The 17,868-nt window shown below is 45.5% G+C and overlaps 1 protein-coding gene across 1 annotated transcript in view; it reads left to right on the top strand.

Annotated features, from left to right (window-relative positions):
• Eml6 (EMAP like 6) overlaps positions 1-17,868 on the top strand; it is a 288,615-nt gene extending 270,747 nt beyond the window's left edge. Inside the window, 12 exon segments of the mRNA XM_032915924.1 lie at positions 585-704; positions 1,768-1,941; positions 5,449-5,657; positions 7,010-7,167; positions 7,648-7,762; positions 11,146-11,334; positions 12,550-12,722; positions 13,073-13,235; positions 14,611-14,714; positions 15,261-15,414; positions 15,850-15,950; positions 17,739-17,868. Coding sequence (XP_032771815.1) covers positions 585-704; positions 1,768-1,941; positions 5,449-5,657; positions 7,010-7,167; positions 7,648-7,762; positions 11,146-11,334; positions 12,550-12,722; positions 13,073-13,235; positions 14,611-14,714; positions 15,261-15,414; positions 15,850-15,950; positions 17,739-17,868 — 1,790 coding nt within the window.

The following is a 17,868-nucleotide window of genomic DNA, read 5'->3' as shown; positions in this document are numbered from 1 at the left end:
TTAGGAAGTCTGGAAATGCACTTACTGCAGTAGATGGTAAAGTACTTCCTTCTACTTCCTGTGAACTATGTTGACTTTAGGATAAGGCTTTGACCGGTGCCATTCAGGCATCCAGGAGGATCGATTCCTGCTATGGGGACTCTGTAGGCAGGTCTCCTATGGCCATTTTGCCCAGGACAGCATCACCTTCAGCATCAGTATCTTCAGCATCCCTGGTCCTCTGTCAGATCAGGGGTGGATGATGAGGAAACGATCTTGTGTCCTTTAGTCCCTGGAAGGCTTTGTGCTTGATCTGTGTGCTGGACCCACACAGGCAGTGGGAAACGCTAAGGCAGATTGTGGTTCTATTGAGAATGGACACTAGCTTCTGTCCTTCCAGACCTACATCAGAGCGTGTGATTTTTTTTTTTAAACAGTTCCCCCATAGCCCCAAGGACAATTCTGAAAATGATAATTTGGCTTTTCTAAAAGCATAGTCTTTTATAAGGCATTTCCAGATTCCCCAATTCAGCTTTGTGATAGCTGCAGAGAGAGAGAGAGCCCTTGGGTCTCACTACTCACCTCCCATGATTCCTCTTTTCCAGGCAGCCAGAGCTTCTACCTGGAACACACAGATGACATCCTCTGCCTGACAGTGAATCAGCACCCAAAGTACAGAAATGTGGTGGCTACCAGCCAGATAGGTAGGGCTCCTTGCTGCTCATGTGGCTACACAAGGCCACTGGTCTATCAGCTCTTTCAGGAGAGGAGCAGCTTAGACCCTTTCTTGCCGATGTCTCAGTTGATTTTTTTTTTTATTTTTTATTTGAGTCTTACAATATAACACTTGTGTAACTTGATACATGTAGTGACCAGTGATTCTGAGGGACCATAAAATCAGACCAAACCTTGTTAATTACACAAATAGATGGTCCTCTCTCGTCCTTGCAGACTGGACCCTAGGTGTAAGCGAGCCCCGTGTCTTGAACCTGGTGACTATGCTTGGCAAGGCTGTACTGCAGCATGTGCGCTGGCTCCCTGCTCTGAGAAACTGCCTGCCGCAAATGTGAAGTTGCACATTTGTGAAGTCATCTGCTTTTGTTTTTACTTTGTCTTTTCAAAGGAAGTCCTTCCAAAAGACTCTCTTGCTTTATTTCATCAAAGCTACATCCATTTTTTTATTTTAATTTTTTATTTTTCTTTTATTGGATTTTTTAAATTTACATTTCAAATGTTTCCCAGACATAAGCCCCCTATCCCATCCCCCTCCCCTTCTTCTATAATGGTGCTCCCCTCCCCCAACCTCACCTCCACCCAGCCACCCCACCCCCACCGTGTCCATTTTAATGCTTCATTGGGAGTCTGCTGGGCTTGGGCTGAGAGCTGCACTGATAAGACTTGCTCTGTTATTGTTTCCCTTGATGCTTCTTCATTGTCACTGCCCACCATTGCAGCTGATACTGCAGAGAGCACAGGTAAGGCCATCCCAACTGGGACAGTTCCCATCCACACAGCGAGATCATGTCAATGTATCACGTGCTGGTTGTATCTGGCTGTGCTGCAGATACAAACCCACCGTCACCAGTTTCCTCTGAGTAAAACCCTCTGCAAGCATGTCAGACATGAAAGTCCGTATGCTCTGCCTTTCAACAGCAAGTTCCTCGGTGTCTTTCCTTAGCCAGGTCAGACTAGATGTCTCTTATGCCACCCTCAGTGTCACTGTGATCCCTGAGGAAAGGCCTTTAATGGAACACAGCCCTGAGGCACCACCATCTCTCCCACACTCAGGAACCACTCCTTCAGTTCATATCTGGGATGCAGTGACCAAGCACACCCTTTCCATGCTGCGGTGCTTCCACTCCAAGGGGGTGAATTACATCAACTTCAGCGCAACCGGGAAGCTCCTGGTGTCCGTGGGCGTGGATCCAGAGCACACCATCACTGTCTGGAGATGGCAGGAAGGTAACATGCTGGGCTTCGTGTGGCTTCTACGGGGCTCCCCCGCCCCCATAGAGTGAGCTGGGATGGAGCTCCAGATTGCCCTTCCCAACCCTCACGGGTCCCGCTTCGAGGCAATCACAAGCCCTGGTGAGCTGCTCTCAGACCCACTCTACCCCCATGCCGGTGGCCAGTTGTAGGCAGCTCAGGTGGCTAGAGAAGGAGCTGTGGGCATGTTGGGAACGTGCTAACAGTGTCCCTGTGCACCACCACTTCCTCCCACCAGACACTGTCTTCAGTGCTCTTTCTGGTGTCCTCTGGATTCTGCTCCAACTGTTTCACCTTGGCTGCCTTATTAGAACCAAAGTGGCTGACCATGGTCACCGAAAGCAAATTCTAGCCGATCAAGTATTTTTATGCATTAATTTCTGAAATGAGGATTCACCTTAATCACTCTGGGTTAAGACACTTTACATCATCAGAAAACACAAATATGATTATGATTCATAAAGTAGCAAAATTATAGTTATGAAGTAGCAACAAAGATATATTTGGTTAGAATCATCACAACATGAAGAAATGTATTGCATTAGGAAAGTTGAGAACCACAGGTTTATAGTATAATTAATGAATTTCCTCCTTATTCATCCTCAAAATACACATACACACACACACACACACACACACACACACACACACACCAGCTGCTACTAAATTTGTAATTGTCTTACAATTAAAAATATGCAATTTTCTGAGTATATCCTCAATCAGCCTTGGCAAAAGCAGATCCAATTAGTAAGGGCAATAATGAGGTCTGTCTGAAGCTGGTATCTGGGACACGCTGAGCAGGCAAGTAGAGAGGAGGCACCAATCTGGGACTCTAGGATCCCATTATCTCTTCATCTTCGCATGGAAGGGGTGGGCAGAAGGGCTTTAAACACATGTATACGTTTTGAGGAAGGATGCTTTCTTTCCTGAGCCCCACTTATGAGAGGCCAGTGGCTGACAAATGTTAAGGACAAGTCTCACACTGCCCTGGGAGCCTGCCAGATCCACAGTATTTTTAGGAAACCACACCTCCATACGCTTATTGACAGTTCATCGTGTCCAAGTGTTCCCACAACCCATCTCTTTGGGATGGAGATTGACTGCTTATGATACCAGTTGGTCAGTGAATCAACTAGACAGTGCCGAAGAGAAATGGAGTTGCTTACCTTACAGCCTCAAAGCATCTCGGAAGGCCTAGGAACATCTTTTACCCACTTCTAGGACCAACCCACAGAAGTCCTGCAGTTCTTTCCTGGCAGGCTTCCTTCCATCTCCACGAGTATTTCCAAGGACACAATCCCCATCACGTCCCCTGTTAATTCTTTTCATAAAGTCCTCTCTCTGTGGGGCAGAGTTCTGTTCCAGGTGCCTTTTTGCTTAGCTGCTGACTCTAGCCCCAGTTCCTGAGAGAAGAGTGAGCCCATGGCCCCTACCCAGTCTCCTGTCTTCAAGCTCATGCTCCCTCTTTACTTCCCCTCCTTGTCCCTCTAGCCCACTAGGCTTGCTTTACCCTTAGCGCTGGACCCTTATCTGAGGCTCTTCTGACCTCACAGGGGAGTGAGGACTAGAAAAGTCAGTCCTTTTCACAGGCTCCCGGGAGGAGAGAAGCTTGGAGGGTGCTCTCCTTGTGTTTGTCAGTCTACATAGAAGGGCTCTAACCAGATACTACCTCTTCAGAGTTGAATGGACACAACTTCTCTTCCCTTCTCTAGTGTGTTATATCTTTTTCCTTCGAGTCCTACCTTCCTATAAATAGCTTATATTGAGGGAGCACATACATACATTTGTGTTATCAGTAAGGAGCATGGTGTGCATTCCTGAGTTTCTAGTGGATCGTTTTGGAGAGCACATATATGAATAATAAGATACTTAATATATACTTTACATTATTATATAATAATGACTTTAAGTGAACTTATTATATACAGCAAGTGTTTCAGGTCCTATATATGTCTATGTAACTTGTTCTGAACAGACTAGAAACCAAGACACTGTCTCTTCAACGAAAAATACCTATGATATTAAAACAAGAGGAGAAAACCAATGGTTTAAATATGACTCTCATAATTTTGCATTTTCTCCATAGCTGGTGAGGCTGATGTTTTTTGAATCTTTTATTGGCCACTTACACTGATGCTTTTATAATCTGCCTGTTGAAAGGTGTTTCCCCTGGAGATAAGAGTGTCTACCTACAATGATGCGTTAGTCTTTATAGACCATTAATGTGAATCCTGACTCTTATAAGAGTTGCAAATACTTTTCTTCTTATCTGTTGTTTGCTTTCACACTTGATTTATGTTATCTTTGGAACCCATAGGTTTTGGAAGCCCCAGGTAGTGAGGTATCTGTTACTACTGTGATGAGTTTCAATTGCTGTAAGTGTTTAGATCATCATATGGAGTAGAGGAGTTTTCCTGACACAGCCTCCCCTAGAAAAGGCTTCCTTTGTGGAGTATCTGGAGCTAAAGGGTGGGCCAACTTCCTTCAAAATCCACTACCAACACAACCTTTGCTCTCCTGGAAAGTCATCATGAAAAACAAATGAACAGAAGATGAGAAGAGAAAGATATGGATAAATAAATAATAAAGAGGGAGAGAAGAAATTGGAACTGAAACATTGAGAGCATATGAAAAGAGCCTTGAAGAAAAAGTAACAAGTTTAAAATAAAAATGTAAACTTAAGGGGTTTAAAAGAATAGAAAGAGAATCTTCAAAAGCAGACAAAAGGAATAGAAACCCAGAGGTTTTAAAAGGATCCAAAGGAATTGTAAAGGTCACCAATGTGGAATGGTCAACATGACCAAGCACTTCCCCTGCTTCAATCCTTGGCTTCTCACCACATCTTAGCTGGTACTATTGCTGTACCAACGACAGGCAGGGAAGCTGAGGGCAGCACAGAGAGGTGAAGATGTTCAAAGCTGTTCTTCAAGTGGAGTTCAGATTCAAGATAAAGGCTCAGTAAAACACAGAAGAAATTCAGAACATGGAGTAAGAAAAACAAGTAACTAAATATAAAAAGTACAAAATTTAAACCCAGACCCCACAAACTGAAAAGGAATGCTGAGGTTAAAGAAAATAAATGAAGGGAATCTTAAGCAGAAATAAGATTCTCTGAAGAATCTGAGCCCAACTGACCTTAAGACGGGAGGGGCCTGCTGGGGTGAATAGTTCTGATTTGGGATGAGGAAGATGTGGATATGATCAATTCTACCTGTCTAGAAGCTTCCACCTCAATAACCATAGTCATTTCCTACTCTAGTCATGAATTTGTGGGTAGGGGTTCTGTTAGCAGCACCCACTTCTCTGGCAATTACCCAGACACTCATATACGCCCTCCTTGGGATGTCTGAGGGAGAGCTGATGCAGTTAAAGGAACACTGACCTTATTCAGAGTGAATGGAAGACCAGCCTTGGCTGTAACTTCCTGCCCTAGTCCACGAACAGAAAAAGGAATGGCCTCATGGGACTCTGTCACCCACACAGGTACCAAGGTTGCCAGCCGAGGGGGTCACCTGGAACGAATATTTGTGGTGGAATTTCGCCCTGACTCAGACACACAATTTGTGTCTGTCGGAGTCAAACACATGAAGTTCTGGACTCTAGCGGGAAGTGCTCTGCTGTACAAGAAAGGGGTCATCGGGTCCATGGAAGCTGCCAGGATGCAGACGATGCTGTCCGTGGCTTTTGGTGCTGTGAGTTACAGCAGATGTTTCCTCAAAGAGGGTCCTGAATCCCTCAGGCATGGGCATGGGATGGTGGGGAGGGGGTTGGCCAAGAAGCTAAAATCAACAAGAAAGCCACTTCCACGTGGTCTCTTAAATGGCTTTTAGTAATCAAATGTTTCGTAGCCTTAGCATCGGTAGGTGAATTGATCTCGATGTGTGCACATGTGTGTTTGTCAGTGTGCTGGTGGATATGTGTAAGTGTGGATACCAAAGGGCAACCATGGGTGATGTTCCCTCCATAGAGACAATCTGTCACTGAACTCTCAGTTCCTGTCTCCAGTTCCTAGCACTGACACACAAGGATATACCACAACAGACTTTTAAAATTTAGGATCTGGGGACTGAACTCAGGACCTCATTCCTGCAAAGGCAAGAGAGAAATTATGGCACAGCATGAGCATGTGGTGCCCACAGTCAGCAGGCAGAGGAATGTATTCCTGTGCTCGGTTCATCTTCTCCTTCAGTCTGAAGCCCTCAAAAATGGGACCTTGCTACCCACATCCAGGGTGATCTTCCATTTACAAGGTCCTTTCTAGAAATACAGACACATGGAGAAGTGGTTTCCATGATGATTTCTAACCCATCCAAACTGACAGTGAGCAACCATGAAGGGGTAAGGTGACACCAGTGTAGACACTGCTTAGGCAACCCCTGTGGATGCTGGGAATAATTTCCACCCTCAAGGAGAGGTCCTTTTTCTTCTTGGCCCTCCTCCTCCACAAACACCCAAACCAGTAGAAACTTCTTGCCTATGTAAGGCAGCTCCTGGTATTTCAAGTCTGATGTGTCCACTTGCTAGGCAGGTTTCCTCTCTGGTTGGGCTTGGCCCTTCCCCTGCGGTGGCCTGTGGTGGTCTGCCTTGTGCTGATGCTCCAGAGTTGCACACAATAGGGATGTAAAAATGCCCAAACAATTAGACTGTCTTCTTGTTCCACAGTTCTCTGCAAATCTGCTTGGCCCAGTTCGGATCAGACTGATAATGCTTGGCTGGTCCTCTCAGCAAAGGAGCCAGTCTGGCTGGAGAGATCATTCAGTGGCTACGAGCATTTACTGCTCTGCCAGAGAACCTTAGTTCAATTCCCAGCACCCACTTAGGTATCTTACAACTGCCTGTACCTCTGGTTCCATTGTATCCAATGCCTCTGGTCTCTACAGGTACCCCTATTCTCATGTGCCTGGACACACACACACACACACACACACACACAAATGCATAATTAAAAATAATGAAGATTAATCTCAAACCAAAAGAGGAGCCAGTGTCTGAGAAAGTACCCCTCAATGTGTTCCTGATTCCCAAGGTGTTCCTTTGTTTTCAGAACAACCTCACTTTTACCGGTGCCATCAATGGAGATGTCTATGTGTGGAAGGAGCACTTCCTCATCCGGCTGGTGGCCAAGGCTCACTCAGGTCCTGTTTTTACGATGTACACCACCCTCCGAGATGGACTTATTGTGACTGGTGGAAAAGAACGGCCGTAAGCAAAGTCCCTCTTGGGGACTTGTTTGCTAATATCTTGGGGCAAAATGACCGAACCCTGTGCCAATTGTGGTGTCCCTCTCTGTTCTGCATTAGATCAGTCTGCCATCTCTGCAGGAGAGCCCAAGGTCCTTCCAATAGGGCAGCGAAGAGGGCCACTAGTAGTTAAAACCTTAAGAGATAATTCTCAAAAAGCTGTTGTGACTTCGCTCTTATAAATACTACTCATAGCAGCTCTTGGGGGAAAAGAGAAACAAAGGAACCTGTAGTGGGAAGGCAAGATTTATTTCTATTATTAGGCTAATAAAAACATGCTGGCTTTGAGGATTCCACTTGCTGTCCTCCATTATTTTGCACTTGAAGGCAACTTAGGAAATCTGTTGGGCCTTGGTAGTCACGCCATCAGTGTCTGGTGTAGAGGGGGCTGGGAAGGGAAGTCTTGAGGCAATGGGTAAGTACCATTTTATGCCTTTTTTAGGACTAAGGAAGGAGGAGCTGTAAAGTTGTGGGACCAGGAGATGAAGCGCTGTCGGGCCTTCCAACTGGAAACAGGGCAGTTGGTGGAATGTGTGCGCTCGGTGTGCCGCGGCAAGGTGAGCATGGCTGGCCCTGTGGGAGCTACTTCTTAGGGCTGAACTGAGGAAGGAGATGGGGGTCCCAGCAGGCTTTCTTTTCTCCAGTCACTCTGCTAGCATGTGTTTGCTCAAGCCTTAAGCCCCAAGGTGTAGATTATACTATAGTTCATCAGTCAGTCATAGCCGAGAGAACATACCCCTCCAGGAAGGCCGGGTGTGTCTTGGAGGTCAGTTGGAGGGCTTCATGTTTCATAGATAAAGGTGTCTTTCTGTCTACCTGACAGGAAGTCACTTAGGAAATGTTAGCCACTGTCATTTCAGTTACTGTCCTCACAAGCTGAACAATACGTGCAAGCAGTCATGTTTACTGACCCATGGCCGCTGGACGCAGCCGTAAGGAGTTAAGTCAATTAGAGGGTCCACAGTTTATCGAGTGCAATCAGACTTTCTATACCTTCATTAGAAACAGATATAATGACAATTGCCAGGATCAATTGCCAGTGTTGGGGTAGAAATCTCAACTGACATCCGGACAAAACACACCAGGCCAACATGGTTCCACACGGAAATGTTTAATGAGAGAAGAAGAGTAGAAGAGGAGAGTAGAGGAGGCTGGCCATGAGCATGTGGAAGGAAGGGAAAAGGGGAATGGGAAGAGAAGGGACAAAGGGAAAGAGAAGAGGGCAAGAGCAGGGAGCAAGGCGCAATAGAATGAGGAGGGGGCAAGCAGCCCCTTTCATAGTGTCAGGCACAGCTGCCTGTTGCAGGTAACTGTGGGGGTGGAGCTTAGACAGAATGCTAACAGTCAGAATGCAATGAAGTTTGAAAGCTTCACAGGGTACACAGGATCAGTGTCAAAGACCAAGGTCACCTGATATGGCCCTGGGAGGAGTTAAGTCAGTCTAGAAGGAGCTTACAGTCCGTGGGATGTTAGACAAGAAGGTGGTGAAAGGACTCTGCTCAAGCCCCTACCCAGGGCAACTGGTAGAAAAGGCAAAGTGAGAAGGGTGTGGTTCTTTTTTTTTATGGATTTTTTTTATTAGATATATTTCTTTACTTACATTTCAAATGTTATTCCCTTTCCCGGTTTCCTGCCCATAAGCTCCCATCCTCTCCCCCTCCCCTCCCCCATACGGGTGTTCCCCCATCCACCCCCTCTTACTGCCCCACCCCGACATTCCCCTGCACTGAGGGTCCAACCTTGGCACTGGTTGGTCCTTCCCCTTCCCCTGGTGCCCCAACAAGGCTATTCTCTGCTACATATGCAGTTGGAGCTCTGGGTCTGCCCATGTATAGTCTTTCGGAAGTGGTTTAGTCCCTGGAAGCTCTGGTTGGTTGGCATTGTTGTTCTTATGCGGTTGCAAGCTCCTTCAACTCTTTCAATGCTTCCTCTAATTCCCCCCAAGGGGTCCTGTTCTCAGTTTGGTGGTTTGCTGCTAGCATTGACCTCTGTATTGGACATGCTCTGGATGTGTCTGTCAGGAGAGATCTATATCCGGTCCCTTTCAGCACGCATTTTTTAGCTTCATCAATCTTATCTAGTTTTGATGACTGTGTATGTATGTGTGTGTGTGTATATATATATATATATATATATATATATACACATATATATATGGGCCACATGTGGGGCAGACTCTGAATGGCGTTCCTTTTTTTTTTTTCTTTTTTTTTTTTTTTTTTTTTTTTTTCTGGAGCTGGGGACCAAACCGGGGCCTTGTGCTTGCTAGGCAAGCACTCTACCGCTGAGCTAAATCCCCAACCCTGAATGGCCGTTCCTTGAGTCGCTGCTCTAAACTTTGCTTCCATATCCTCTCCCATGGATATTTTTCCCCTTTTAAGACGGAGTGGGAACATCCGTATTTTGGTCATCCTTCTTCTTGAGCTTCCTGTGGTCTGTGGATTGCATCTTGGGTAATTCGAGTTTTGGGGCTAATATCCACTTATCAATGAGTGCATATCAAGTGTGTTTTTCTGTGATTGGGTTACCTCACTCAGGATGATATTTTCTAGTTCATTCCATTTGCCTATGAATTTCATGAAGTCATTGTTTTTGATAGCTGAGTAGTACTCCATTGTGTAAATGTAGCACATTTTCTGTATCCATTCCTCTGTTGAAGGACATCTGAGTTCTTTCCAGCTTCTGGCTATTATAAATAAGGCTGCGATGAACATAGTGGAGCACGTGTCTTTTTTATATGTTGGGGCATCTTGTGGGTATATGCCCAAGAGAGGTATAGCTGGATCCTCAGGCAGTTCAATGTCCAATTTTCTGAGGAACCTCCAGACTGATTTCCAGAGTGGTTGTATCAGTCTGCAATCCCACCAACAATGGAGGAGTGTTCCTCTTTCTCCACATCCTCGCCAGCATCTGCTGTCACCTGAGTTTTTGATCTTAGCCATTCTGACTGGTGTGAGGTGAAATCTCAGGGTTGTTTTGATTTGCATTTCCCTTATGACTAAAGATGTTGAACATTTCTTTAGGTGTTTCTCAGCCATTCAGCATTCCTCAGCTGTGAATTCTTTGTTTAGCTCTGAACCCCATTTTTTAATAGGGTTATTTGTTTCCCTGCAGTCTAACTTCTTGAGTTCTTTGTATATTTTGGATATAAGGCCTCTATCTGTTGTAGGATTGGTAAAGATCTTTTCCCAATCTGTTAGTTGCTGTTTTGTCCTAATGACAGTGTCTTTTGCCTTACAGAAGCTTTGCAATTTTATGAGATTCCATTTGTCGGTTCTTGATCTTAGAGCATAAGCCATTGGTGTTTTGTTCAGGAAATTTTCCCCAGTGTTTTTATCAACAGACACTTAGCAAGTCATCTGAGCTCTTCCTATTTTAGTAACAAAGCAGCAGTCTCACTAGCAGTGCTTTTTATTTTTAAACTGTGGCAAAAGCACATAAAACTTAGCATTTTAACTACTTTGTGTATAATTCATTGTCATTAAACACATTTGCAGTCTTGTGCAATGACCACCGCTGTCACCTTCAAAGGTTTTTTTTTTTTTTTTTTTTTTTTTTTTTTTTTTTTTTTTTTTTGTATCTGGGGACTGAACTCAGGGCTTACCTTAGAGTTTAGCTCAGCGCTCTACCACTGAGCTAAATCCCCAACCCCCAAAGGTTTAATAAGAAAATATTTGAGTACTGAACATCCGCTCTCCCTTCCCATCCTGCCCCTGGTACCCACCTCCCCTTATGTCCCGTGAACTGGATCATTCTGGGGACCTACTGTCAGGCTCATAGCAGGAACAGCAGAGAGGGCCTGTGTGAAGACAGACATGGTAGGTTGGTTCAGCATTAAGTTAGAAAGCCTACTAATAAAAGTCCCTCACACATGTCATCTGTCCTTCCAGCAGTTGACTGGACTCACACAGCTCTTTTTCTAACTATTTTATTGTAACAGGGAAAAATCTTAGTAGGAACCAAAGATGGTGAAATAATTGAAGTTGGGGAAAAAAGTGCTGCTTCAAACATCCTGATTGATGGACACATGGAGGGGGAGATCTGGGGCCTAGCCACACACCCCTCCAAGGACATGTTCATCTCAGCTAGCAATGATGGCACAGCAAGGATCTGGGACCTGGCTGACAAGGTAAGGAGCCTACTGTCAGGCTCATAGCTGGAACAGAAGAGAGGGCCTGTGTCAAGACAGACATGGGGGTAGGTTGGTTCAGCATGAAGTTAGAAAGCCTACTAATAAAAGTCCCTCACACATGTCATCTGTCCTTCAGCAGTTTATCTGTCTAGATAGACTTGTATTGTGAACTCTTATAGCCCAGGTTGGCCTTGAGCTCAGTATGCAATAAAGGAAGACATAGAACTTTCTATTCTTCTTGCCTTTACTTCTCCAGCACTGGCAATGCAGGTGATCCCTGTCTGGTAGTGCTGGGAATCAAACCAAGGGCTTCGTGCATATTACGCAAGCACTCCACTGAGTCCCTGACATTGATGATTCTGGAATAATCAAACTGAGAATTACTATCTTTTTATAAAAGGACACGGGCAGAGGGAGAGGGATACAAACGTTTGAGAATGTCAGATGTTCCCATCAGATCCAGGAAGGTTGGGGAAGCTCATCTGGGGTAAAAATGTAAAATATGAAGAAAAAGTTCACTGAGCCTTATTCAGCACAAAATAAACACAAAATTCTGTTTCAAAATGGCTAAGAAACGTTTTGGTCCCATTTTTAGTGTAAGGGTCAAAGAACAGTCATGCAAACACACACAGGTGCTAATTTGGTTCTAATGCTATAAAGTTTACTAAAAAACAGTTCTACTCACTGAAAACCCACTGTATAATGGATGCTTCCTGGATGCTACTGTTGGTGCTTACAGAACTCTTCCAAGACTGCTTATCGGTCTCCTTTCTGTTCGGTGGCAATGGCAATAATGGGCACACACACACACACACCCAACTAGAAAGTGGACGTGCAGTCAAGAGCTGCTTAGTGTGCTCAAGTTCACATTCTTCTCTTTTAGCAAGAGGACGTCGAAGCCTAAGGCCTGGGTCTGGCCAGCTGCCTGTTTCACCTGCTATCCACAATTGGCATGACAAACACGTAATTAGAACACAGATCCTACAGTGCTCAATGTAAGGTTATGTCGACATAACAGGCAATGTTTGCCCAACCCTGTCCTAAAAGGTGCTATCCCCTGAGCAGCTCTAATCATGAGGCCCAGGGAGGTTTACTATGAGATAGCACTGGAGTCCTTCAGTGGGAGCTAACGTAGTCTGATTTCCCTGTCCTGATGACTTCCCCCAGAGATCAGCCCAAGTGGCTTACGTGACTCTCTGTGTCTCCATGTAGAAACTGTTAAACAAGGTGAACCTGGGCCATGCAGCTAGGTGTGCAGCCTATAGCCCTGATGGGGAGATGGTGGCCATTGGCATGAAGAATGGAGAGTTCATCATCTTGCTGGTGAACAGCCTGAAAGTTTGGGGGAAAAAACGAGACCGGAAATCTGCCATCCAAGATATCAGGTACATAGTGAGTGGTCTGAGCCGGAAGGGTAAGCACTCCTTACTGGGGTCCTTCTGGTGATGGTGGGGAGTCAGACCTGGGGGGAACTGAGTTGAAAGCATTGCTTTTACAGCCAGCTAATCAAGGGTACTGCCCATACGGTCTTTTTAGATATGATGATAAAAGTACTTGTACTTCTACCAAAGACTACATAACATTTTTTCCTGTGGGATTAGATTCAGAAAAATTGTTTACGTTCCTAGAACTTGGGGAGAAGCTAGGCACATGTAAGTTGGGAATTCATCTCACTGTCAGAGCCAGCCCATCTCTGTGCCTCCTCATGGACCTTGCTTCTGATTCCTCCCCACAGAATCAGCCCAGACAACAGATTCTTAGCTGTGGGTTCTTCTGAGCACACGGTTGACTTCTACGACCTTACTCAGGGCACAAGTCTGAACCGCATCGGCTACTGTAAAGACATCCCAAGTTTTGTCATTCAGATGGACTTTTCTGCAGACAGCAAATACATTCAGGTATGTTTCTGGTTAACTTGTCTCCGGGGCAACCAAGAAAACGGTGTTCCTATAGTGCTTACTGTGCCCTGGGCACCGTACTAATTTACCCATGACAGGCAACTTCCAAGTAATATTCCTTTCCCCCTATTTTATACATATAGAGACAGAGGCTTGGATAATTAGAAAGCAATAGTGTGTGTGTGTGTGTGTGTGTGTGTGTGTGTGTGTGTGTGTGTGTGTGTGTACCCATCCTTTAGTAAGAAACAAAAACAAAGCAAGAATCCTAGGGAGCGCATTCCTAGTCACCTTTAGCCTACTTTCACCAGCTCTCATCAAAATTTCCTAATTTCTGGCTGAGGAGATGGTGCATCAGGTAACAATGCCTGCTGCTAACCAAGTTCAACCCCTCCCCCTGACCCACATGATGGAAGGAGACCTGATTCCTACAATTTGTCCTCTGACTCCCATACATGTACCACAGCAGGCATTTGCATGCATGTACACACATGTACATGTGGACAAATAAACAATTTTAGAAAAAGTCCTAATTTCCATACCGGTATGCAGTATGGCTTCTGCATACCAGCACGGCTGGAGAGCTCATGACTGTCTCAGCATAGCTGAGAGGCAAGATCAAGGGGTCCTACCTTCGGAGCTTGTGGCTAAAAACCAAAGTTCCCTCAGCACTGAGCACTGGTGAGCCTGGAGAGAGGAGTGCTTATACTCATTTTTTAAATTTATCAAAGCATCAGGCTAGGTAGGCTTCTGGATAGATACAGTATGTTCACGTCTTCTGGAGAAGGCAAAGACTGATCACAAAATATACATGTCATGCTTGTGTGGGGAAAAGGCAAATTATAGCATGTCAGGCAGCTTCTGAAGAGGCACTCAACTTAGACCTGCCTCCCTTCTAAACAAGTGTTCTTTAGGCTGAGCTCTACTGTGGAGGAGGGAGTTAACAACCGGGGCAGGATTTCTGCTCCAAGTCATCTACACTGAAACCCTGAGGTGGGAAAGATTTAGGCTCTTTCCATGAACTCAAGAAAAACCTTGGTAGAGGCATCAGCACCAGGGGGAGAGAAGGGACCTTCACTGTGGAAACAGTGGCCAATCTCCTCCAGGGGACTCCTAGAGGAGCAGGTCCTGAGCACTTGGCAGTTCACCATCCCTCAGGGAAATGGATAAAGATGCTCTGACTATGAAGTTTAGCATGAGCTGAGACACCACACCCTATGGCATTTAGCATGGGCTGTGAGGAAATGGACCGTTTACTGGCTCTGTAGCCAGGAGCTGAGTTTGGGTTGAAAGAAAAGCACGACTGGGGTTTAGTGTCAGGGAAGACAGCAGAGTCTGGGACTGAGGAAGCAGATGGACTCAGTTCCTCCTCTTGCAGGTGTCAACAGGAGCCTATAAGCGCCAAGTGCATGAAGTTCCCCTGGGGAAGCAGGTAACAGAAGCCATGGTCATTGAGAAGATCACCTGGGCTTCCTGGACAAGGTAAATGAAGAGAACACTTCTTGAGGAAGAGGCCTCTGGGTTTGTGATGGCCAGGGTAGGAAGAGCTAAGATGAAACTGTCTTTTCTCAGTGGGGGAGGGTGCAAAGCTGCTTGATACCGGCTTAGGGCAGGACTTTATGTGATCGGTGCTTAGGGTAGGGTTTTATGTGATCAGAGCTTTCTTTTTGTTTAATCATTCACACCAACCCCAAGCCACATCCAGCACATTCAAATGTTTCCAAACCCAGCAACAATGAAGCTTCTAGTAACCTGAAGATAGAAGGTACGGGAGCTCCATCCTTGCTAACATACACATTCAGTAGAATAGGGAATTAAAAGGAAAAATCAAAGTTTTTTCTGGTGTGTAGGGGAGTTGGAGAAGGGCAGTGCCAGGTGGTGAAAATGCAGAGCAGGGTGTGGCTGTTCCATGGCAGCAGCCACATGACCAAATCACGTACAATTCCTGTCTACTTCTTACCCTAGGAGGGGACAACCACCCTAGGAAATTGTGTCCCATCTTCCTAACACCTTTTCCTCTTGGAACAGTGTTCTTGGAGATGAAGTCATTGGAATCTGGCCACGAAATGCAGACAAGGCCGATGTCAACTGTGCATGTGTAACCCATGATGGCTTGAACATTGTCACAGGGGACGACTTTGGGCTGGTGAAGCTCTTTGATTTCCCATGCACAGAAAAATTTGTGAGTCTTCTCGAGTAGCCCCTGAGCTGTCTCCAGGCCGTGCTCCTATAGTCATATAAATGACCATCAGTTATCATAGACCCAGCCCTATGGGGCTTTGGCTAGCCTCTTACTGTCGCTCTGGAGGGAGAGTCCTGGAACTGACAGATGGTGGATAGACAAAGTTGGGGAAGGAATCAGGCAAGGAAATCAGCAAAAGTGTGGCTGACAGATGCACCCAGAAAGTACAGGGCTGCTTACTGTTGAGACTTGAGCCTGGTTATCAGGGAAGAGAAGTCTGCAGCCTTAAGAGAAAGGGAAGCTGCAAGGCATCCTTCTCATCAAGGCCTTTCCCAGACAGAGGTGTGGGAGTTTCTGGGAGTGGAGGCAGCTGGTGGATCAATAACCCAACAAGTTACTGGAATCAACAGCTGCCACGTTTGCTTTTCCTCACAGGCCAAGCATAAACGTTACTTTGGTCACTCTGCTCATGTGACGAATATCCGTTTCTCTTACGATGACAAGTATGTGGTCAGCACTGGAGGAGACGACTGCAGGTTGTACCGGATTAATTTGGTTGGCTCCTCGGGCTGGGTCTGCCTAGTTCAGGTGTCCTGTGCACTATGCTCTGCCAGGGACACAGGAAGGGTTTGATATAGAACAATAAAAAGGAAACTTCACGAGTTTTTAGGGGAAAAAACAAAAACTTCCTACTATATTCTATTATTGGGGCTATCAACAAATTTTGACAGGCTTGTGTCCCCACTAGTGCTATCCTAGGATTGGCTGAGCTCAGGTCACATGAAAGCTATTCTGAACATTGCTGGGGGTGAGGAGCAAAGGGGTAAGAAGTCTGGAATGGCTAACTTCAGTAGAAACAATCACTGAGAATCAGGTTAAATCAACCTCATCCATGTGTCCCTGAGAACGAACAGTCTGTTAGTGTCTTTCAGATGCACCATTATAGCCTAGCTTAATGATGCTACTAACATCTTGTTAAGCTTAAAGATGCTAATAACACAGAGCCTTTAGTGACAATAAGAAACAATGGAGGCAAACGAGTTGCCCTTTGGAACAGGAAATGATGAGGTTTAGGGCCAGTTGTAGCCCAAGCCCAACTAGCTATTTGGACAAAGAGCCAAGGCAGCTTTTGACCTTGCGTGAAATATGCAGGCTATCTGGCATGAAGCATGGCTGAGAAGCCATTGTTTAGAAGGAAGGAACCCTTTCAACCTGACCCATAGGTCTGTAGCCTTTCATTTCTGAGGTAAGAAAGGGCTTCCTAGCATATGGAGAAGACAGGACCAGGTTACTCTATAACTCAATTTCAACATATTTGAAGGTTTTATTACATTACCAAATACTGTTTTTGTTCAATAAAAACTCAGGGACAGCTGAAAAAGAAAAATGGGAATAGCAAGCCTGATGCCCTGAGTTCAAGCCCTGTGTTCAAATCCAAACGGTGGAGAGAATCCATCCCTGAAATTGAGCTTGCATATGTGCGTGTGCAGGCACTAAATTAATTTTAAACCATTAAAAAAAATAAACTTGGGGTTGGGGATTTAGCTCAGTGGTAGAGCGCTTGCCTAGCAAGCACAAGGCCCTGGGTTTGGTCCCCAGCTCCGAAAAAAAGAAAGAAAAATAAGTAAACTTTGGTATTTTAATGGTTTGAATCAAGCTGTAGAAGCACCTATAAAGAACACAGTGCGCTGTGATGGCCTGCCTGTTGAGCTGCCTCCAGCTCACTATTGCAGGGAACTATTGCTTGGCGTAGTACTGTAGTACTGACATCAGTTCCTTTGGAATAATGAGCATCCATTCAAAACAGTACTAGCCAAACAGATGACGCTGGGAAGAGACCTAAATGAACTGGCCAGCCCGGTGCAGGAAGTACAAGGTGACTTCTGTTTACAAACAAGACTTAAAAGTAACTTTACGAGGACTCGGTGTATACCATGTAAAAGGCTTCGTTCAAATGCACTGGTAAACCCTCTTCAATAGTAACAGGACAGATAGCGTGAAGTTGGGCTGCCAAAAGTCCCTAGTGACTTCATTCTGCACCAATGCTCAAAGCAGCCAAAGGAATCAAAGGAGACACACATCGAAGAACTCTACAAAAACAGTAAACCAGACCAATCCTCAGACTACACAGTAAAAAACCCCATCCCTCCCCCCAAAAAAACTTAAAAAAAAACAAAAAAACAACATGGTGACCGGGAGGAAGAGCAGACTACAATGGGTGGCAATGGGTTTACACTTTGAAATCTTGAGCACTGGCAAGGCTGTTTGGACACTTGGCAGCACTGTAGTATCTGACCACACAAAATGTCTGGTTTACTTTTCAGTGTATTTGTGTGGCGATGTCTGTAAACACCAGCGCCTCATGCACTGCGGCTGCTTCTGCCAAGCTGCCTGCAGGCAGTGCAGGGCACCTCCTCGATGCCGACCGCTGTGGGAACAAGCTTCGAACCCTAG

The sequence above is a fragment of the Rattus rattus genome, chromosome 11 (genome assembly GCF_011064425.1).
Source record: "Rattus rattus isolate New Zealand chromosome 11, Rrattus_CSIRO_v1, whole genome shotgun sequence".
NCBI lineage: Eukaryota > Metazoa > Chordata > Mammalia > Rodentia > Muridae > Rattus > Rattus rattus.
The sequence above is the reverse complement of the archived record's forward strand: the minus strand, read 5'-3'. Positions and strand labels throughout refer to the sequence as shown.